The 23848-nt window shown below is 42.9% G+C and overlaps 1 protein-coding gene across 12 annotated transcripts in view; it reads left to right on the top strand.

Moving 5' to 3' along the window:
- Nucleotides 1–4414: 4414 nt before the first annotated feature.
- BICD1 (BICD cargo adaptor 1) overlaps nucleotides 4415–23848 on the top strand; it is a 184355-nt gene continuing 164921 nt past the window's right edge. For all 12 annotated transcript variants that reach the window (XM_062590148.1, XM_062590139.1, XM_062590115.1 and 9 more), the window contains exon 1: nucleotides 4415–4645. In XM_062590148.1, coding sequence (XP_062446132.1) covers nucleotides 4433–4645 — 213 coding nt within the window. In that variant the 5' untranslated portion in view covers nucleotides 4415–4432. The remainder of the gene's footprint in view (nucleotides 4646–23848) is intronic.

The raw sequence follows: 23848 nt of genomic DNA, 5'->3' as shown, positions 1-23848 counted from the left end.
TATACAGTATTGCTTATTAACTTTTGTGTTTAGTTTCTCTTAATGTTCTCTATAAACTAATTGTCTTAAAACCTATTACCATTTCTACTGCACTAGGAGCTTTAAATTTCTTCTTAAATTTCATTTTCTTCTGAGTGCCTCCCCTTTATCTCTAGGCTGATCATTCATTACAAATGTGTTGTGTATATTCAGTGCTCAAGAAAGGTGAAGGTTTGGCAGTATGACAGCTACTTGTTTATTTCCAAAACAGATAGAGCACAGCTATTGCACTGGCTTCCATCAGTGCTATTTTCCTCTTCTTTACTTTCAGGAAATCAATCTCATTCCTACTAACGAGGACAGATTGGTCCTCATACCACCCCCCCCCCCTTTTTTTTAATCTTTGGACACTCCAGTGAGTCTGTCAAACACTACTAATCAGCAGTTGTTAAATTTGGGCTCCAGTCCTGAGAGATGCTCCATACAAATGGACTCAAAGTGATGTCTGCGTACGCTGTAGGTGCAATGATTCAGCCATCTGCAATTAGTACTGGACAGATTTTTCAGATGCATTTTCCACTACAATGTAGACCTAGTAGTTCATTTCATATAGATGATTGAATGCCTCTTAAATGTTTTGGAATTTTGATAATAATATCATGAGCAAGATTTCAACCATACCATTTTGCCTGTCATTGAAAGTCTGATTGTATCAAAACGTGTAATCAGAACAGCATTTTTTGGTACTGGAACCTAGTATCCTCAGTTTAGACTCTAGCAATGTCACATGCCATGAATTCAAAGGGCAATTTCTGCTCATAAAGTGGATGCAATCATAACGAGGCTTGCTTTACAAGGGTGTTTTGAAAGTCACTAAATGACTATAAACTGTTTTGAAATATTTATGTGCAGGGAGTGCAGCAGGGTAAAAAGAAAGAGGAATAATGATGTAGCCTTTAATAAGGTGGAGACATGGTTTTGAGCTGGGAAAGTCAGAAAACATAAAAGTGTTGTAGCAAGGCTTAAACCAGCGTGAGATGATGCATATTTGAGCAGTGAAATTATTTAAAATACCCACATATTGTTTAGGGTTATTCTTAGTATAATCTTAAGTTATACTTAGTATAACTCTTAGTATTGTTTAGGGTTATACACTTAGTATACACATACTAAGAGGCATGCTCCTAAAGGTACCAGAGCCATGACTTGAGACCAGCTCTTTGCTGGCACCACCATGCAGTCTTTTCCACCCATATATTATTATGGGCAGTTGAGAGAGCAAGAAATCTCCATCAAAGGAGACACTGTTGTTTCAGTTATGAGACATTCACTAGAGAAAGGCCACCGTTGGGTCATGCTACAATATTTTCTTCTTTAATAATGTCATTCTCTATGACTAACATGTTGTTTGTAGGCTCATTCATCCTTTCTCATCTCCAGGGAGTCAGGAATGAGGTGAATCAGAGCTCACTATACTGGTGAAAAGAGCTTGAATATTTTCTAGCTCCATCAGTCACCTTAGTAGTCCATTAAAAATACAGGTGGTTGTGGGAAACTGGAGTCTGGGTTTCTGTTTCAAGCCCAAGAAAAAGTATATAGATATCTTTTATTACTTGAATTATAGACTCACTTGGTTAAACAGAGAAGTCTGAACATAGACACCTATGACTGGTCATCCTTGCTCCAGGTCAGTGAAGAGAAACTGCCAAGTCTAAGGCATGATTCATTTCACCCTAAAGTAGATGTCTCAAACAGTAGACTTCTAAAATGAGATATCAAAAGGTAGTCAAGATGAATCTCATCAAAGAGCCAGATTTGATACTGCATATGTATAGAAGGCACAGTGCAAAATAAATCAGTGCTAATGATAGCAAATCACAGGCCCACTGGGGGTTTTCTGTTTAGCGTAGCTACAGGACTTCCAGTTTAGGAAAACTTTCTCCTAGTTACTGTGAACTTCTGCACAGTGCATAATAACTGGAGTTCATTCCTCCTTCCAATTTTAAAAAGCGAGATTCTTCTAAGCCTTCTGTGTGAGGTAATGCAGAAAAAAAGGATGCATTTTAATGAGCTGGATTTCCTTGCTGAGGCACAGATGTTCAGACATGTGGTGAGGCTGCCCTTGGGTTATGAGTGAGATTATCAACAAAAGGATGAAGTGGAGTTATACCAAGGATAGACCATGTATAGGCAACCAGTGGCTTCAGCCAGTTTCCACATCGTCCTTCAAACCACTGCTCATTTTCAGCACTGATCTTAAACTGTTTTCCAATTCATTCCTGAACGTTCACAGAAGACTTGCTTTCACAGTGGCCTACATCGAAAGCTGAAGAAAGAGCCCTTTCTAGAAGCTGTATAGACTCTAAAGATAACATTTTGTTCCCCCCTCACCTTTTTTTTTCTGCGGTTCATAGGATCTTTCATCCTCTTTTGAGAAAAGGATGTTAAGGATAGGAGTACTGGTGGGATTATGCTTGGAGTATTGTTTTTTTTTCTCCTCTGCTTTGAGATTGTCATTCATGAGAGCCACTTGCCTTCCTTTCCTATCATTATTCACTCTTGTTTCTTTCGTATTTATATTCACTCTTGTTTCTACACTGGAATTTATTGAAAATGTGCATTTTTGGAAACTGCTTTCAAGCCCCCAAAAGCCTGTCACCTGTGTTGACAGAGCACCTATTACTTTGCATGCTCATCCTGTTTATGTTCTCCAGGCAACAGAAGCAATGTTTATGCAGATTATAACAATCTGTTAGAGTTATGCATGCATGCATGCATATATATTTATAATATATGTGTTATACAGTATATGCATATATTGTATGATTAATGTTAATGCTTTTATTTGCAGATCTCAAAACATCTTACCGAGCAGTCTAAACATTACTACCTCTTTTTTACAAGACAGGGAAGCTGAGGTAGAAAAATGATGCGACTTTTCTGAAACTGCATAACAAGTCAGCAAGAAAGGAATTCATGTCTTTGATTTCCAATACAGTGCTCCACTGGAGGATGGTGATATCCATCTTCTATATGTAGCATTTTTTTATTTAACAAATCATCTTCCTTTTCCTGGAAATTATAACCCAACATCACTGTGTAAAGACATAATTTTGCTACTATTTTTAAAAAGATGTTTGTCAAGAGTGAAAAATTAATCTCATTAGTACTTATGTCAAAACTCAATCAAAATCAGTATGATCAGGTTTCTAAGCTGTAGGCTGATGAAACAGTAAATTTGGGTTCCAGATGCCTAGTGCAAATCAAAAAGGCTGTGGCAATGACATATTAAGACACTGATTTGGCACAGTCTCATTTTTCCAGTTCAAATACAGAGAACTCCCTGATTTGGTGCGTTAACTTGGTACTGGCAGACGTTGTACAAGATCAGTTACTGTCCGTCTGCACCACTCTAATTTTATGCTGGACAAGTATCATCTGTCTTTCTGCAGCCAGCATAAATCTGACATAATCTATGCATCAGCTTCTCTGGTTAATTTGACAGAAAAACAATGGTGTGACTGCATCTGATCCGGATCAGATTTGTACTGCTGTCTAATCAGTAGTGCAGAGATCTCGCATTAACAGTCATGGAAGTGTGGCCTGAGCTTAACGCCCTGCTCCGTGGTTGTTTCACAAGCAGGTTCCCTGCACGCTCCCGTGTACGCACACTGGGGCCAGGGAATGGAGCAGCCGCTTATTCCTTTGCAGTTTTCCGAAATGGCAGGTGGATGCTTGAGGCTGTGCTCCTGCTCCTGCAGTTCACTGGCTGCATCTCAGATTCTATTTTTAACAGCACCGCCAGCAGTGTGGCCCTCGCTGCAACATGCTCAGAAAACCAAGAGACGCTCAAACTGCATCACAGCTCCCCAGCCCTGCTCCGCTGCCAGGAGCGCGCTGGACGGTGTACAGGAAAGGCTTCAAAATTAGCCGGAGCAGAGACGCTGCTGGGCATCTTAGGCCCGAAGGCCAGGCGTAATCTGCGAGGAAGGGCGGGCTGCAGGCGCGCAGTGCGCCCGGCGCGGAGCGCCTCCATCCCTCTGCCCCCTTCTTCTCCTGTCCATTAGCGGGGACCTCCGGACACCGTCATCTTCAGGAGCGTGGGGGAGGGACCGACTGCGCGGCCAGGGGGCGGCGGGCAGCGGGGAGCGGCACCTTCCCCCGGCGCCGCACGAGCTGCAGCCGCAGCCTCCGGCCGGGCCGCGCCGCTGCCGCTGCCGCCGCCGCCGCCGCCCGCCCGGCTCGGGCCTCCGCGGAGCGCGGCGCGGCGCGGGCACTGCGGCGGCGGAGCGCGCAGCCGGCCCAGGGCGGCGGCGGCGGCGGCGGCGGCGGGGGCTGCGCGGGGCTGCGCGGGGCTGCGCGGCGGCGGCGGCGCCGCCCCTCCGCCGCCCCCGCCTCCCCGCTGCGCCCGCGGCGCGGCGCGGCGCGGCGGCTCCGCACTGCCGGCAGGGCTATGGCTGCGGAGGAGGTGCTGCAGAGCGCCGACCACTACAAGAGCGAGATCGAGCGGCTGACCCGCGAGCTCTCCGAGACGACCCACGAGAAGATCCAGGCGGCGGAGTATGGGCTGGTGGTGCTGGAGGAGAAGCTCACCCTCAAGCAGCAGTACGACGAGCTGGAGGCGGAGTATGACGGCCTCAAGCAGGAGCTGGAGCAGCTCAAGGAGGTGAGCGGCGGCTTTTGTCCCTGCCCGCGGCCGGCGGGATGCGCCCGGGGCTCCGCGCAGCGCCGCGCAGCGCGAGGCGGCAGCGACCGGGCGCTGCGCGGCGCTGCGCGGCGTTGCGCACCCCTCTGTGGCCGGCGCCGCGGCGTCCGTGCTGCCCGCGCAGGGGGGCGGCAGCCGGGAGCCACAACTTGTGCTGAGAGGCGTTTGCAGCGCTGGGGAGGGGGTTCCTCAAGTCGTGCCTGGTGCCTGGAGCTCTCTTAGGAGGAGGAGATTGAGCAGCGCATAGATGAGAGCTGAGCAAGCCTAGTCTGTATATGTATACATATATACGTTTATGTCTATGTGTATATATACAGGATCTGTGTAAACGGTTGTCTGCAATACATACAAGAAAATTCCTCTTGAAGTTATTTGCAGACCTGTTTTATTTTACCAGTCAGGGGAGTCACTGCCATCCAGAGGGATGAAGTAGCCATACGGTAGTCCTGAGGTCACCCCCAGTCAGTGGAAATTAAAGTTCTGCGTCATGCTGAAACGTTAAAATATTTGATCCTCGTTGAGAGGTGCTTGTTGGATTATCTTTTAAATGAGCTTTTGTGGCAGCCAAAGTACAAAGTAGGTGAGTGCTGCGCCTAACCTTTTGGCTTTACTAAGCATGACTCTCAAATTTATCAACACTGTTCCTATGTTCGTCATTAAGGGAAGTAACTTGAGACTGATACAGTGCACACACACAGGGTCTATGGAAAGGGTGTGTGTACACATATGCAGTGCTCGTCCAGCCTCCACATTTCATTGTGATACAGTGTAAAAACACTATGTAAACTGTTACATATTTGGCAAAGAGAAGGTAAAGGATAAAACCAGATATTTTTCAAAATTTTGAAGATTTCTTCTTGCTTTGTCTACAGAATTATATTGCTATATATAATGTGCAGAAATTCTTTGAACACATTCTATACTGAGGGAAGTCACTTAATAATCAAACTTAGATTATATATAAATCTATTCTTTAGAATACTAGCTTTGAGGGTCTTTTAGAAATATCTTTTGTAAGAGTTTGATTTTATAAATATGCTAAATATATTTTGCTACAGTCTTTGCTCAGCCACCAGAAGAGGTTTAAAAATTATTTTTTGATGAGGAAGAGAGCTAATTTTCAGAAAAACCTATTGATGCTCTCAAACTTGTTATCTGCTTCCCCACCCCCTGCTGAGACTATGCAGTAGGCTCAGGATTTCTGAAACCCATAATCACAGGTGCAGAGATGGGGATATAATGACTTGCCCTGGCATGAGGACAGTGCTATTTGAAATGACCCAGCAGTAACAGAAGAACAGAATTAAGAGGGAATTGTGCAATGCAATTTCTATGAAAAAAAATAAGCAGAGGTAGCTGTTACCACATCATAATAATACACAAAAGAGGACTGATCCATAAGTAGGGAAAATACATGCGTATTCATGGCCACAGATACAATGGACAATGCAAGGAATTGAGTTTAAATTATTAAACTAGAGGGATTAGGCAAAATGATTAACTGAAATCAAAGATGGGCACAAATTCTCTTCCTATTTATGTCCCCTTGAAGTCAATGGGATTGCATGCTCTGCAGGCCGGAATTTGTCCCGTGGGGCCATGCCTTCATTCTGTGCCAGCCACAGCCTGGGCATGGAGGATGACAATGGAGCGAGGAAGAAAGAAAATCCCGTGGCTTGTCCAACACCAAGCAACAGTGGGACCACTCTGATTTCCACTTCAGGCTCTGGGCTCTCAATTCCAGACCTCTTCAAAGCTGGGATGGGGTATTCCATCCCTTGTGTAGGCTGTGGGGAGATATTTTTCTCCTTTCCATCTTTATGGGAAAAATTGTACTGATTTTTATGGTATGTGCAGGCCTGCGAAGGAGAATTTGCTCATATACCTTCTTGTCACTGTAATCTATTTTCTGAATTTATCTGTTAACACTTCCATTAGAACCATTCCTTGAAGGCAGATCATACTCATAACTGTGAGTTAACCGTAAGCAAATGGTGCCTCTAATGACATTATCTAGGGAATTTAGTCTGAGATGGTTCAGGCAAACTGCACAACGGTGATTTGGGGGCTCAGACTTTTGGGTTGTAGGGTTCTGTCTGAAAGTGCTCGAAAATGTGGCAGGGTAAGCCCAAAGGCAGCTATCTCATTAAGGCTCTCTCTAACATATGTTGAGAACAGTCTTTGTGTCTCCTTTCCAGCAGGCACTGCAGGGAATGTCCTGGGCTATGCACCTGGGATGTGGACTGCATACTTGGATATCAAAAAACTGTGACTGAAAAACAGGATTTAGGAAATCTCCTCATTTGTCAGTGAACATCTGTGCTGCTCTCTGTATTTGTATCCATTCTGAAGTCACAGTGGAGTAAAATTTAGGTCTCAAGTTTGTACTGGAATGAGTAGTTTATCCATTCATGAGGAACAGCAGGAATGAGTGTGTGGGCAGGATTAAGTTTAGGGTTATTACCTCTCTGTGCGGACCTTCTTTGCACGGATTGATTTACTGGGGTTGAATCTCATCTGTATTTGTATTGAAGCAAGTCTTCATTTCTGAACTATTGCATTATTAAATTCTTATGTTTTGCTGTTAGGAACTCACTGTGTTTATTGTTCAGCAGATGGCTTAGTGATCTAGGATCTGAAGACTTATCCTGTACACCTTGGCAATTCAAAACTACAGTGAACTTCAAATCTAGATTGCAGTGCAGAGTCTCAGCTGTACAGTAGCTGACCATAGTTGGTCCGTGAAATGGGTAGGTAAGCCCATTATGTAGAAGGAAAAGCAAGTTGCAGTACATTACATTAAATATTAATACTTGTACATAGAATATATGCAATCTACCATACAATATGAGTTGTTGTAGTAACCTCTGGTGTTTTCTTGTGGTTTATTCAGAGATCTCTACTTTAGACTTTGATGTTTTGGATATGAGATTGATGTACATTACAAAAGCCTTGAAGTTTTAATCGGTGACCTAGTGTGGACATCTGTCATCCAAAATCGAGTAGTTATTGCATCTTTCAGCTGTCCAGGAAAGACTTGAGTCATCTATCAGCTATCAACCTTATGTTTTCAAAAACTAGACTGAATAGTAGGAATGTGAAAAAGTATGTTGTGTCAATTTTTAACAACTTTCAGTGTTATGAGATGGAGTAGTGATAGTCCTGATGTCAGATAGGATTGTAAGAATAGAGTTGCAAACAGAACTTTATTGCTTTAGAAGCTTTATGAATTTTCGTCATAGCTTTTTTTCCTTCTGTAAATAATGTTTCTGTGCCTCATGCAATTACATCTCAAACCAGAGGAATTTTGCCCCTGCAGTAAAAACGCTATACTTGTAGGACCTCTGTTCAGAAAGTTACTTTAGCAGATGTACCTCTTAACCTGCAGTGAACAGGAATACAGCAGTAAGACTCTCGGATGTCATGCACATAAAGGTAGCCTGCTTTCACTGTCTTACTGAGGTGGGATCTAATTACCAGCATTTTTATAGAAACCATTTTCCAGTGGTTTTAGTATTTGTGGTCTGACATTGCGTTTGCTGTAAGGATGATGTTTGTTTTAGTTTTCATTCTTTTAACAAAGTATAAAAGAGCTTCCTGTTGACTAGTTACTATGGAGGGGTAGTCTGTAATGTTTTTAGAGGGGAAAAATATCATTCACCTCCAGTCATGAAACCATGTGAAGAAGGCTGATGCAGCTTTGGTGACCAACTCTTTCAAGACATTATGGGCTGGAAATCCCAAGCAGACCAAGATTTCTCTTTGGGAATCAGATCATGAGCATAGTGGCCTGTGATAAATAGATCTCCTTGGCTCCCTCTCCAACTGACTAATTCAAGCAATTTCTCACTCAGCTTCTCAGCTTTTGTGTCTTGCATTGTATGGGGACAAACTCTTCTCCTGAGTTGCATATAGAGCTAACTACCTGAGTTTCAGCTTGAAGATGGATTTTGGTGTTTCTGTTATTTTAAACCTAATTATACTTGGTAAATTGTTGGAAACCAGGCTTTTGAAGAACAGCCCTATCCTTGTCAGAAGGAAAATCTATGTTTCTTTTATTCACAGAGATCTTGTATCAATCATTATGAAGAGTGGTTAGTTAGTTTAGTAATGGGGCTTCCACAAATGATTCTTGGTTTCTAACAAGAAAAGGGTTTCTGAGAAATAAAGCTGAAGCTCTCTGTGGCAGTTTCTTTTCTTTTTCCCTGCACTACTTTAACCCGGGTCATTCAAGATACAGCTCCCCACTTTTCTTACCCAGTGTCAGCTCCTCTGACTCCCCCACTGCTCTCCAAAGCCCTGTATTTGCAGATTCCTGCTCTTACATGCCTGCTGCTGGAGTCACTTTTCTACCTCTTCCGTCTTTGAAGTGTACACTTGATGGGACCTCTCTGGGTCCAAAAAAAGGGCAGAAAGCTGGAGGGGGAGACAACTTGTCCCAAATATAACCCTGTTTTAAATGGGGAGTTGCTCTACACAACTGTCTGCAGCACAGGATGCTTAGGAAAGTGTGAATTGGCTCATACATCCCAAGGAGACAGTTTGAATACTCCCAAGAGATGAATGTGTCCCAAATACATAATTCTTGAGAGTTGTGAACTGCTGCGATTTCAGTACGTGTTTTCACCTCCTTTTCATGACAGGATTTGTGGGCTTAGGCCAGATGAGGCTGAGCATTTTCAGCACCTCATCCTGGCCTCAACACTTTGCTCTTGGTGTCTGCTCACATTGTGTCACTCAGAAAAGCACCATTGCCTAACACCTAGCTCAAAGATGAGCATAGAGAAAGCGTGACTGGGCTGCAGACCTGGAGGGGCAGTAGTCAGACACTGTCTGCAGTGCTGTCTTCTCCAGAGCCTGGCTAGCACTATCTTTGCCTCTAAGACTCACACTGCTAATGGAAGGCATCTTAGCCCATTCCCTTTCAACTGGACTGGTTAGGTCAAGAGAGCAGGAGAATATGGAAAAAAGTTACCTGTAGAAAAAAAGAGAGTGGAAGGCAATATTTAGGAGCCTAATAACTTCAGTGCTAAAGCCGTTATCTAGAGGCTTGTACAGCAGCTGGATCCAGAAGAGCCTTAAGGGGGGAAGGCTGACAAAAGGATTAAGTATCCCTCTAACTCTTCATTTCTCTATACTTTCCTTTGTAAGCAGAGGTCTGCAACAAAAAGGAATCTGAAGATATTCTGAGCAGTTTGTTTTGGGAGCTGTGCTTGTAAGGACTGCCTTAATAAAATGAAGCAGCAGCTTGCAAAGCTTCCCTGTGATTGTCACTGGCCGGGGAGCAACTTTGTGCAAAAGGATTTGGGGGTTCTGGTGGACAGAAAGTTGAATGTGGGCTGGCAGTGTGCCCTGGCAGCAGAAGGCTAACAGCATCCTGGGCCGTATTAACAGGAGCATAGCCAGAAGGTTGAGAGAAATGATTATACTCCTAAAACTGGTACCTCTTAGACCATGTCTAGAATACTGCATCCAGTTCTGGGCCTGCAATACAAGAAAGACATGGATAAACTGGACCATGTTCAACAGAGCACCACCAAGATTGTCTACAGCAGAAGAACTTGCCCTGTGAGGAGAGGCTGAGGGAGCTGGGCTTGTTCAGTCTGCAGAAGAGAAAGTTTCAGTGGGACCTAGCAGCAGCCTGCCTGTACCTGTGAGGAAGTTACTGAGAAGACGGAGACAGGCTCTTCACAGCAGTCCATGGTGGGAGGACAAGGGCCCTAATTTGAAACAAGATAGGTTTGGAGTGGTTTTAAAGAAGACCTGTTTCACCATGAGGAGAGCCTGGCAATGGAACAGTTTGCCCAGACGGGTGGTAGAATCTCCTCTTGAGGTTTTCAGGCTCCAACTGCGTAATGCCCTGAGCAATCCAGTGTAAGGTCAGAGCTGCCCCTGCTTTGAGCAGGAGGTTGGATTAGAGAAGAAAGCAGGTGGACAGTGAGGGACATTGACTGATCTTGGCAGGGTCTCTGAGAGCACTCACTGTGTCTAGCTACATGCCAGTAGAATCATAGAATCATAGCATCGGTAAGGCTGGAAGGGACTTCTGGAGATCATCTAGTCCAACCTCCCTGCTCAAGCAGGGTCACCTAGAGCATGTTAGACAGGATTGCATCCAGGCGGGCCTTGAATATCTCCAGAGAAGGAGACTCCACAACCTCTCTGGGCAACCTGTGCCAGTGCTCTGTCACTCTCACAGGGAAGAAATTCCCCCTCATGTTCAGGCAGAACTTCCTGTGGTTCAATTTCTGCCCATTGCCTCTTGTCCTGTCACATGGGACAACTGAAAAGAGTTTGTCCCCATCCCCTTGACACCCTCCCTTCAGGTACTTATACACATTGATAAGATCCCCCCTCAGTCTTCTCTTCCCCAGGCTGAAGAGGCCCAGCTCTCACAGCCGTTCCTCGTAGGGCAGGTGCTCCAGCCCTCTGATCATCTTCGTAGCCCTACGCTGACTCTCTGCAGTAGCTCCATGTCTCTCTTGTACTGGGGAGCCCAGAAGTGGACACAGTACTAGAGATGAGGCCTCCCCAGGGCTGAGTAGAGGGGCAGGATCACCTCCCTCGACCTGCTGGCAACATTCTTCCTAATGCACCCCAGGACACCATTGGCCTTCTTGGCCACAAGGGCACATTGCCGGCTTATGGTCAACTTGTCATCCACCAGCACTACCAGGACTTTCTCTACAGAGCTGTTCTCCAGAAGGTCAGTCCCCAGCCTGTACTGGTGCCTAGGTTTATTTTTCCCTAGGTGCAGGACTCTGCGCTTGCCCTTGTTGAACCTCAGGAGGTTCCTCTCCACCCAGCTCTCCAGCCTGTCCAGCTCTCTCTGAATGGCAGCACAGCCCTCAGCTGCATTAGCCACTCCTCCCAGCTTGGTATCATCAGCGGACTTGCTGAGGAGGCACTCTGTCCCCTCATCCAGGTCATTGATGAAGAAGTGGAACAGGATGGGACCCAGTACTGAGCCCTGGAGGTCTCCACTAGCCACAGGCCTCCAACTAGACTCTGCACCACTGATGACGGCACTCTGAGCTCTGCCATTCAGGCAGTTCTCAATCCACCTCACTGTCCACTTGTCTAACCCACACTTCCTGAGCTTATCTAGGAGGATGTTGTGGCAGACAGTGTCAGAAGCCTTGATGAAGTCAAAGTACACAATGTCCACTGCTCTGCCCTCATCTACCCAACCAGTCATTCCATCATAGAAGGCTATCAGATTGGTTAAGCAGGATTTCCCCGTGGTGAATCCATGCTGACAACACCTGATCACCTTCTTCTCCTCCATATGCCTGGAGGTGACATCCAGAATGAGCTGTTCCATCACCTTTCCGGGATGGAGGTGAGGCTGACTGGCCTGTAGTTCCCTGGGTCCTTCCTCTTGCCCTTCCTGAAGACTGGAGTGACACTGGCTTTCTTCCAGTCCTCAGGCACCTCTCCAGTTCTCCAGGACCTTTCAAAGATGATGGAGCAGCTTGGCAACAACCTCCGCCAGCTCCCTCAGTACCCGTGGGTGCATCCCATCTGGGCCCATGGATTTGTGGATGTCAAGCTTGCCCAGAAGGTCTCTAATCCTATCCTCCTCAACCAAAGGAAAATCTTCCTTTCTCCAGACTTTCTCCCTTGTCTCCAGGCTCTGGGATTCTTGAGGGCTGCCCTTAGCAGTGAAGACTGAAGCCAAGAAGGCATTCAGTAATTCTGCCTTCTCTGTATCTCTTGTCACCAGGGCCCCTGCCCCATTCAGTAGCGGGTCCACATTTTCCTGAGTCCTCCTCTTGCTGCTGATGTATTTGAAGAAGCCCTTCCTGTTGTTCTTGACATCCCTTGCCAGACTCAATTCCAACTAGACCTTAGCCTTCCTCGCAGCATCTCTGCATACTCTGACTGCTGTGAGTTACCCAATACATAACAGCAGGCTTCCTAGAAGCAGTGTTCATTAGCAGGGCTGTATTCTCACTTCATGCTTGAATCTCACTTTCTTCTGGCATCTCATTAAGCTTATATTGACCTGGGGTTACCAAGGGGGTAGTTTGATGTGCTTTTCTCTCAGCAAGACCAGCCTGCATCTCCTTTCGTCATTGCTGCCCCTGTTCTAGCTGTCAGCTGTAGAGTTGTTTATACTACTGCACATGCCCAGGGTAGAGAACTGACCTAGGCTAAAAAATAACTGAGGAGGGGGTATATGCCATCTGTAACCTGGACTGGTTACATGATTCGGTTCACAGTAAGTTCCCATGAAACTGTTTTACCTGCATTGCCTAAGGGTCGGCAGGAGGAGAGGGAAGAACACAGGGGAAGAGGGGAATGGGCCGAACTGCTTAAAGAGGAACTGTCATTAAAAGAGACCCTCATCAAATTATGGCAAGATTGCTTCCCCTAAAGGGAAATAGATGCTGTGCCTACAGAAAACCTAAGCAGCTGAGATCATCTTCAGGGAGATGAGGGCGATTGTTGGAGTCCAGTGATGGTCGTCTTCAAACAATTGGGGTTCACAGCCTCATAAAATATATCTAAATAGAGTTCATTTTTTTTCTCCTTAGTTAAATTCTTTTCTGACTTTTACTCTTTCTTCTAAGAAATCCTGTATGAAATTCCTCTTTAATCTGAGGGATTCTGACTGAACCAGTTATCTGTGTTGGACTCCTCTGAGATAACTGGGAATTGCAACTGGATTTTATGTCAGGGAAAAGTTAATTTTCCATAGATTTTCTATAAAATATTGGATTAGCACCAAATCTAAAATGACTGATTGAAATGTTAATGGGTGAACCAGACATTATTATTGTGAAGTACTTCCTATTTAAGACGTGAGAATGTAAAAATGATGGCTCACTGAATAGATTTTAATCTAAAGGTCCGCATCTGTTTGGAATTAGGCCTTTTGTATTGGATTAAAAAAATTAATTTGCTACCATCTTTTCATCTTTCTTTATATGAAATATACTTCCTTCCCTTTTGTATTGTGTTGTAGCATTTTTCCTTCTAAGATGTGGTGTGTGCAGTAGGTAGTGTGCATAACGGCAGTCAGACTGAACACTTGGCTTTATTGAAAGTGCCACCAGGTGCAAAACTGGGATAGAGAAAATAAGCTTTGGCATAAAATAGTAATTTATGAACATTAATCAAGGTAAAATAAGGATTCTCAAAGTCAGATGCATAGATTAAATTAGCGCCTGATCTTCTTTTACAAATTTTATGCAAATGACACTTGGAGGAAAATGTATACAACATCATCATAAATTTTTCTGGCTGTAGAGAGGGCTTCTAGAAAAGGAGTTTTTCTTCTTGAACAACCTCTCAGTTTTTCAAACAAGCTTAAACATGTTAATTCTTCAGCACCTCATTTTCTGGAATGTTTTTGCATTGGTGTTTTCTTCATCATATGGACAATGGGAATGAAGTCTGATTTGTTGTCCACTTGTTTTTTATTTTTGCTGTGTCCCTTATAGCTCTGCTGTATTGTAGGTCTCTGTTTCAAAGTTGCCTTTGCTATGTATTTCCCTTCCATACTTGTCTGATAGCTGATGTGGTAACGGTTAACTCACTGCAGTTCTGCACCATACCTTTCTTCTTTGGGATGGTTTTAATTTAAAATGGCAGAGCATGAAAAACACACGTTCATTTTTGTTGCACTGTCTTATATTCGTGGCGTGATTTCCATTTCCCTCTTTCTTCTTTTCCTTGTGAAGTCAACAGCACTGTATTTTATGGGAAAGGAGAGGGCATATTCCTAATTTAGAGGAAGTGATACGGCATGTGAAGACATGAATGTTCTGTTTGTCCCCTTACTCAGGTCTGCTTGCATCACGAGCAGCGAATGACTATGAGAATACAGCAGTTCTTTCATACTGTATTGTGCAAACAGTCTGTGAGTACAGACCGGCTACAGAGAGAAGTAGTTAGAACTATTCAAAAGGTGAAAAATGCATCTCAGCAAGGGTAGGTTGAAGTAAGCAGGTAGAAATTAATCTGGATTGCAGATTAGTGCTTTAATGGGAACTCAATTTCTCTGTAGAGGGTAAGATTAAAAATAATTTCAGGACTCTAATATTTGGATTTCTGAATTTCTTTCACTATCAAAGTTAATAAAACATAATAGCTAAAAGAAAAAGCAAGGCACCCTGTCCTAAATCTATGGTTTTGGGACAGGTCTATGAAGCCTGTTTAAATGTCAAAAGGCTTTCACAAGACTGAATTTGGTCTATTCCTGTTTTCTGCATATCTCACGTGGTTCCTTCCTCTCTGGCTGCAGCATTTCATTTTCTGCATCTCATTCTTGTACAGCATTTGTCTCCTGTCCATGATGGTGATTGCACTCTTTTATCTTCCTGTTTGCCAGTCTCTGCCCTACATCTTAATTAGTGTTGATTTGCCGCTTCGTAAGACACTGAGCTGAGTATTTTGTATTAGAGACCCTTTTTGTCATTGTCTGCATGTAAAAAAATCCAGCCATTTAGGACAGACTAGACCTTCCACACTGTGCCTGGCTATTGCAATGACAGGGGATCACAGAAACTCTTCGTAATGCTGTTTTAACAAGGGCTGCAAGTGGAACAGCAGAGGATTTGTCAACTCTGCTTTGTAGCAGCCGCACCATCCTGATCCTCCTTAGAAAGATCATCTTTTCAGGGAGTTTTAAAATTGGATTGGCTAAGGGAGTGCACAAGAAGATGCCCTTTCATGAGGTTTTGCCAAAAATAACCTTTTCTGTGACCTATTGAACTGGAAAGTTTTGCTGCTCTGTTTCTAGGGTCATTTACTTGTTTGACCCCCAGGTAGGAAGAGTGATGCACAGGGAGGTTGAGTGATGCAGTCAGGTCCTCGTGACCAGAGCTGCGTGTGGAATCTCTTAGCCACACTGCCATGACATACACTCGCTGTCTTCCTTTTTTCTCTGAATCACACTCAGTTTGCCTCTGTGCTGTAGATCCGTGTTAAGCCCGTGTACATAGCACGTAGTTTTGTAGTGCTAGCAGGAGTATATACAACACTATATGTAACCAAGACGAATAAAAGAAGCCATCAGAGCTACCACAGGGTAGTCACCTTTCACTGCAGTCTGTCGACTCTGGGGACCTTTCAGCTAACTTGTGTAAACCGCATCCGTCCTTGTTCCTTTTGGTCTGTGTGTGCTTATTTTCAATTTTGTGCTCTCAGAGATCACAAGTGACACACAGTTATCAGGATAATGCCGTGCATTCAGTATGAATGCTGGGAAGTTTATCCATGTAAAACAGCCTTTCCTTGGTTTCCCTAGTTACTCTGCATAGATTTAAATGCCAATGTAATGAGAACGAACTGTGAATTGCTGTTCCTCATCACTGACTACTGGGCACATCCATGGAGGGAAGTTGGAATTTGATAACAGTTGCCATTGTAACTTTTATTTTGAATATTGAGAAGGGAAAAAACAGCTCTTAGTAGAGTTAAAGCTCGGATAGGAAGACTGAAAAGAATTGGCAAATTTCTAGGAGTGATGGTAGGAATTGGGGTCAGTTATGAGGTGAGGCAAAGGGAATAGGTGGCTTGGTGAAAGAATTCATTTGTAAAAGTTTGGCTATTGGCCAGACATGAACAGAGCATTTATTTGGATTTAGTTTTACTCAGGACTGGAGGACTGTCTGCTTCCCACATCCACATGGCAAGATGCAGGATGCCAAACCCTGCAGAGTCCTGGCCCCGTGTTTCCAGCAAGGCAGAGCTCTCAACCTTCGGCACTCACATTTTAAGAGAGCTAAGAGACTCTTGTATGAAGATGCATGAGGAGTTCACAGTTGGGTTAAACTATGTAGACTGGTTTCAAATTTTATGCATAATCTGGGGTACCTAACAGTTATTGTCCAGTTTGAATCAGCGATTCAAATTTTATCAAAATGTGGTCTCAATAGTTTATACAATTCATTGACAAGATTTTTTTTATTGTGTGGGAAAAGTTTTTCTCATATTCATAATACATCACAGAGTTTTTACAATGCATTAAAAGATTGCACTGTTCTGAATAAAACTAGGCATCTGCACAGCAATCGCAAACATGCAGAGCTGGTCCAAATCTAGTTAATGGGAATAATTGCATTCATTTCTTACTTTATTTGATAACTGCATGTAACCTATGGATAGATAAGAAGGGTTTTATATATACATTTTGTGTGAAGAATGCTATCTCTAACAATGTGCCCTATATTGTGCCTCAGAGTCATTTATGTAGGTATGATTTGAAGACCTGTGTTCAAGTCCTGGCTACATAGGTAAGTCAAAGATAAAATTATCAATGGGGCAATGATTTAATAGTTGAGTGTGTGCCCACCTCCTTTTGGGAAACAGCAATGTCATCAAGATGCAAATAGTAAAATGTTATAAACTTGAGAATTCAGAGTTGTTCACATCAAAGAAGGCAGAACCAGAATAGCCGTAATTTCTAGGTCTGAAATGTGATCTTATTATTGTAGTTAAATGAATTGTCATAACTCAGCCCAGCTTCCATAACTGACCGTGTGTGTGCACTTGGCTTGCTGCAAAAGAATAAGGGTGAAGTAAAAAAATAGCAGACACTTCAAGGAAAGCGATTTAACCCAGTATGTTTTATCTTATATCTGCAATGAGCTAAAAATGTGCAGAAGATCAATTACTTACTGATCTGTAAAGTCTGTCTTAAATCTGGGTCCTTACTGACAAATTTTTAAGTCAAATTTAAGGATACGGTCACGACAAATGTTTATTTGACATTTGTCATATAAAATGTGTGCTATATTACTGTATGTAAGAGGACACTTTGTATGCTAATATGGAAGTTGGAGGCAAATGACAACTGTTAGGAGTTCAGTACTTTGGGCATTAGGTCATTCCATTTCTAGGGCGTTAGGTAATTTCTTATTTTTTCTGCCAGTTAAGGGCTGATGTTTGTGATCTGATAATAACAAAACCTTCATTTAACATGATGTAAGCTCAGCTGTGTAAAAATAGGAGCATATCTGGAATAACACAGTTGAGGAATAGCATTTTTCCAAATTTGTAGAATCTGAAGTTACAATGATCCTTTATATAGGATCCTAAAATAAAGTTCATATTGAAGTGATACAATTATATTATCAAACTTTGATACCTGGAAGTTCATGCCTTAAAATCTTTATTTTAGTTGTCTCATGAAAAGCATTATTTTTGCTTTAGTAAGCAGGCTGAGCAACCTCATATTGAGACCTATATGACTTCCGTTTGCTCACATACTTTGAAATTACACCTATCTAGTTGAGTAACTATTTGTAGATTTAGACATACCTATTTAGACTGCCAGATATAAACTTTTTTATTGTAATCTGCTTAACAGTGCTTCATGATTTGTCATTTCAAGCATTTTCTGTCTTTTTGTTTGCAGTAGTGTAGAACAATATATTCAAGAACAGGAAATGACACTTTGAGTATAGTTTTGGCACTTAGTGCTTGAAAAGTATTTTAATCTCCATTCTTTGGGCTGAGATTACATAAATTCAGAATCCTATGTTTTTCTGCTGTTGATTTTGCTTTTCTAGCAGATTAGATGGATGAAAAGCATTTAAGTTGAGCCCCTTGTTTGGGTATACATATCCCTTTCCTAGTGTATAATAAGAAGAGTTAGTAGTTAAAAATCTTGCTGTATATACTTTTGTTCTGTAAAGTTTCCTGTTTGCAAGATTCTTCTTGGAAGGAGGCCTCTGGTTTCTCTACCAGTGAGAACATCTATTAGAGACCCATAGCTCATGCTGGGCACTAAATCTAGATACAGACAGTTGTCACTTCCTTGCTCTTACTCAAGAATCAGCTTGTTGTGAGAAACCAATAAACTAATCATTCCACTCTGCAGAAGGAGGTTTGGAAAAGGAGAACCTAAATTCTACCCCCAAAACCTGTGGCAGAGATTCTTCTCCTACTAGCTTCTGCAGCTCAGCTCTTCCCTTAGGAGTGTTGTCTGGTTTAGAGTAAGAAGTCTCTATTTCAAGTGTTTTAAACTCCCCGCCCTTTTTTACCCTAGGTAGAAAGTAATCAGCTGTCTGAAAAGGAGTCAGAAACCTGATAAGCGAAATTTTTAGGAGCTTGCAATCCAATGCTTTGTGCTGTCTGTAGCGAATGGAATTGCAGCTTTGCAAGTGACAGCGTTATGAATAGTCAACCACTTACCGGAGCACTGGCAGTGGATGCAGGGGAAAAGCCAGAGAGAGTGAGTCAGCATGACCTTGGCTGCCGCCAGTGATGGGTAATGCATCTAGCCTAAGCAGTGCTTGATATTGGTTGGGGTCTTTAGCAGGAAGAGCCTATGGTGAAATAAAATTCACTAGATTAACCACTAATGGGACATGTCTGACAGGTGAAACGGATGAGATGCATATAGCGGTAAGCAAAATGTGCATCAGCATAAAATAGAGTATATACTTAAAAAAAAGTAGCTTCATTGGTAAACAGGTCGAATTCTTTCATACACTGTGAAAGAACATGGACTGCTCTGTGTAAAGCAGAAACATTCTGAAAAATCAAAATACTGCTTGTTTCACAAGCTTCTGTTTTGGACACTGGATCTCAACAGAGTGGGATAAATAATTGATCCTTTTTGTGTGACTGAGGATTCCACGACACTAAGCCCAATGACTTTTAAGCGTATAAATAATAAAAACCCAGAGATCTTACAGTGGAAACAGGCATAATTGCCAGGGATTTGGTCTTAAGGAATAATAAGGGGAATTTATACATGAGGAATGGAGGCCCAGAAGCTATGGAGTAATAGGTTGCTCAGCCATCATCTCATAGGAAGTCTGTGGTTAAATCACGAAGAAAACACAGATTTTCTCAGCTCCAGTCCAATGATTTATCTGCCAAAGATCCCTGCATATAAAAAAGCCAATCAGCCCAAAAGCCGATGCATCAATTGCCCTGTACCCACCAGATGTGAAGTCCCCTGAGTGTTCACGGACCAGCATGTGCATTGGCAATAGCTCCCACAGAGACTAGTGAGACCAGTCAGGCTAGTTAGGAGTGGTTGTTTGGTTCAGTGGTTGTTTTGCTACTGTAACACAATCAAAACTTGATGAAAAATGAGGATGAAAAATTCATGGAAGCTCTTTGGTTTCTTAATTCATTATTTGGCGGTGTTTCAGTGGTGAAGTCCTTGTCATTAAAGACTTTCAGTAGCTCTCCATCTGTATCTCTGCCTCCTGTGGAATTGCCTTCTTCACCTTACGAGCCTTTTATGGTGCCTCTCCCATGTACTCCAGTGATCTCATCCCTCTGTCTCTTTCCCAGCTGCTTTTTCTGTTCTGCCACTTCTGGCTTCTACTTTGCACTTTCTACCTTTGGCAGTTGACCATTTTCTGGCTGCCATTCCAGTATTTGTAACAGTCTTCCCACTCCTTCCCACTCGTCCTTTTCCAAAACATGACTCTTCTCTGCTATATTGAGATTTTCACATCAACATTTGCTAATTCCCTAGAGCTGGCTGAAAGACTTCATTTCTTTTTGTTCTTTCCTAAAAGCTTAAATGTTCATTGCAAGGGGAGAAAAAATTCCAGCCACCTCTCCGTGTAAAGAATGTTTCCCGCCTCTCCTCGTCCGCTGTCTCCATCTAGCCTTATCCAGCTCTTGACACAACATACCCGTTGTTGGTACTGCTGCACGCGAAAAAAGTTAAATGACCCTGTTCACTGCATCGGGCTCTGGAACGTGGGACGCCCTTTGCAACGGCAGTGCGGGGGAAATGCTCGTTTAATTCTGCGAGGCATGACTTTTGCTGTTTCCTACTGGCAGAGCTGGCAATAGTTAACGGGGAGCTTGGACCGCGAGTTTGTAAGCGGCGAGCTCCGTGGGGCAAGGCCTGTCCTTGCCCATCTGTTTGTATTGAATGTAATACAGTGAGGCTCTATTCTTGGTCGGGACAATTAGGTTCTGCCACAATATGAGTAATTAATAATAATAACAGGGCCTCTTCTGTGGATAGACTGTTAGAAATAATTTCCTTCTGCCAGTTGCTTCTCTAGAATGTGCTTTTGAACTCGGAGAACCCCAAAGAGATAATGAAAACACCAGCAGCTGTCACAAATCTTTAGCTTTGTTTGCATTGGCAGTGACGGAAGTTCTTTAAACTAAATTGCTAATGGCTCGTTGGTTTGTGTCTGTTTTGTTACAGCACTGAGCTGTTATACAATGCAGCCTCGTTTGATTAAAGACCATTCTCACTAAGAGTGGGCTTCAGCGATCACTAGTTCTTCTAAGGGGAGAAGCAGCAAAACCATGTGAAGCAAAGCACTGATCCTCTGTTGCTCTGCATCTGTTTCAGTCACAGGAGCGCCCAGGGTCACCCTGTGGATTTAGCTGTGTTATGTACTGAGCTTGCACTACTGTCATGGTGTTCCAGCTGCTGGAGCTGCAAGAGTGGACTCTTCTTTCCAGATTTATTGTAGTGGTGACCCTGAATCCTGCTGTTCACCCAGGCAGCAGCTTGGGCCTGAAGGCAGGATAAAGCATCTGGTTACTTTGGCAGGTCACAGCCCTTCAACAGCCGTTCTTCATCCCCTTCACAGGAGAGTCTGAGCCATCTGTCCCACTGGCTGCAGTTTAGATGAGCTGGTGAATGGTGCCACAATACAAAAAGTAGTCTAACATCAGTCTTCCTATCCTTAGGGTTTCTCAGCACTCTGAAGGTTCCTCTGTCTATCATCTTCCCCATTTCTGGGGGGAGCTGGACCATGCAGGCCTTCAGGAGCCTTTTCCACAGCCTCCTTTGTAGCCTTTGTCAAAGCATTTCCCAGAAAGGTATTAGTGATCCCTACATTTAAAGTTAAGTATCCCAATTGTACTTTATTCCTCCAAATTATTTCCTACTAATAAAAGAAATGTTCCTCCAGTGAATGCCAGCCTGACGTTTTTCAGGAAGTTGACAGCTGGTCAGATGATAGTGAAGATGAGTATGACTGAGAGTGTCATATTGTAATTCAGAGTTTTAGAGTATCGGTCTCCCACCAAGCAATGCAAGCACAACTTCATCAGACTGTTGCTAATGAAGAAGTTAGTCATTTTTTAAATGTGGACATGTGCTCTAACTTCCTTCTCCCCTTCTCTCCCCCGCCATTTCCACTCTAGTAACCATAGTAATTACGCTACAATTTTGTTCTAATCCTTCCAAAACCAGATCTCTCAGGTGACCAGATCTGGCCTGCAAAGACATTGGTACTAATAATGACTTTAGCTGTTCTCTTAAGCTACATAGAGCCAAGTACAGTAAGTATTTTTTTTCAATTTATTTTTTATAAAAAGATTGGATTTCATGACAACACTATGTGAATTATGGTCTGAATTCTTGGCTGCTGCACCTCTCCCAAAATCAATAGAATTATACTAGCAATGAATCTGGCCCTTTGTAGTGCTAAATCACACAGCACTAATAGCAACTGTCATGATGATGTTCCCAGAACTGTAAGGTGTTTTGATGAGAGGACCTGGCAGCAGAATTCAAGCTCTGGTGACTCAGTAGGCAACAACACTGACTTCTGAGTCCATAATGAACCAGTGCTCCAGCAGTGCTGTTGGTAGTTTGGTTTTTGTTTCCCTCTTTGAGAGGTAAACCCATCCGTTGTCATAAACAGTGTCTTCCATCAAGAGGATGCTTTTTTGTAAGTTACTATCAAGAGAGCCACTTCTGAAGATGAGTTCACTCTTTGTATTATCAAACTGGTTGAGTTATTCTTCATCACTTTCTGCACTGGGAAAAAAGAAACAATTCTAAAATAGTGAAGTGAATTAATTTGTGAGAGTAACTACCCTGTTTCTATTCAATATTGTCTGCATTTTGCAGGGATGGATGAAGTGATTTCTTTTTAGAAGGAGATGGTTTTCAGAGACACGTGGGGGCCTCTAAGTCAGTGGATGTAACAGGTACAGTGGAGGTAGCAGGCATCTTTCAAAATCAAGTCTGTAATCATTCTGGAAACTTTTGTGAAGAAGGAACCTTTTTTTCCTGTATTTTCCACCTCTACCTTTAAAAATTCTTTCCTTTTCTTCTCCCTGTGCTTTTCCTGAAAGAATGTCAAAAGTGGCATCCAACCTTGCACATCTAATTGTAAAAATCTGCCTATAGAATAATAATAAAAGAAAAATAGGAGCAAATGTGTGACTTTAAACCCCATTTCCTCTCTCCTTAGCTGTCTGTTTTTACAGGTCTGGTAGAAGATGAATAATCTTTGGAATACTTTTCCCTCTGTCAAGTTTGGTTGTAATTAGCCAGCAGATTCAAAAATTATTGGAGAAGGTGAAACTTTAAAAGCCCATAGGAAAGAGGCTAGGAATTGCTGTCTGTTGTTAGTTAGACTTGAATTGCTAAGTCTAAACTTGTACTACTGAACATGGCCTGGGCACCTTTCCGGGCTGACGTCCATCCTAATGAGGATCAAATTTCATTCTCAGGTGCACTGCTGTAAGTCCTAAGGTATCTCATTGACTTCAGTAAGCATCTAGATTTTTATGTCAGTTTTTATAAATGAGACGACCTCTTACACTGGAATAAATAAGAATGCAGTTTGGTCCTTATAGCTAGTCTAGAAGATGTTCCTCTCTGCAAATGTTAGTTGAAAAACTTAGCTAATACACTCTGAAACTCCAAATAAGCAAACTGATGTGTTACCTCTCAGCCTGGGTGTGACAGTCAAATTTCTAACTCTGATATAGGAGGAAATGTGGGCAAATCAGTCCCTAAATTAATCACCTGTTAGTTTGTTGCAGTATGTCTATCAGGATTCATGCAACATACTTTGGCCTAAGGAGCCACCAGAAATCTTTTATAGGTATTCTTTTTTTCTAACATGTATATTGCCAGTTAATATGAAATTATTAAAAAGGTCTGATTTTAGGTCATGCTAGCTGAGTGGGGGCTAAGGAACTTCTATGATCTGTCATTTGTGGAAGATTATTTTACAGCTTATATCTGAAATCCAGTTGACCTACTGAGGAGAGAAGCAAACAGGGATAAAAAGTCAGCACTTCAGGGACCTACTTTACCTGTAAAGTTCTCAAATGGACTAAAGTTCCTTTAACAGTCTTGCAGAAGCCAAACTGTTTAAAGCAACATACAGAAAACCCTTAAGTTAGCAAAGAGATAAAGGAGTTCTTTAAAATGACTATCACTTCAAGTGTGGTTGTGAAAACCATGGAGGA

This window comes from Rhea pennata, chromosome 1, assembly GCF_028389875.1.
Source record: "Rhea pennata isolate bPtePen1 chromosome 1, bPtePen1.pri, whole genome shotgun sequence".
Lineage (NCBI taxonomy): Eukaryota > Metazoa > Chordata > Aves > Rheiformes > Rheidae > Rhea > Rhea pennata.
This window is presented reverse-complemented; position numbering and strand designations above follow the sequence as displayed.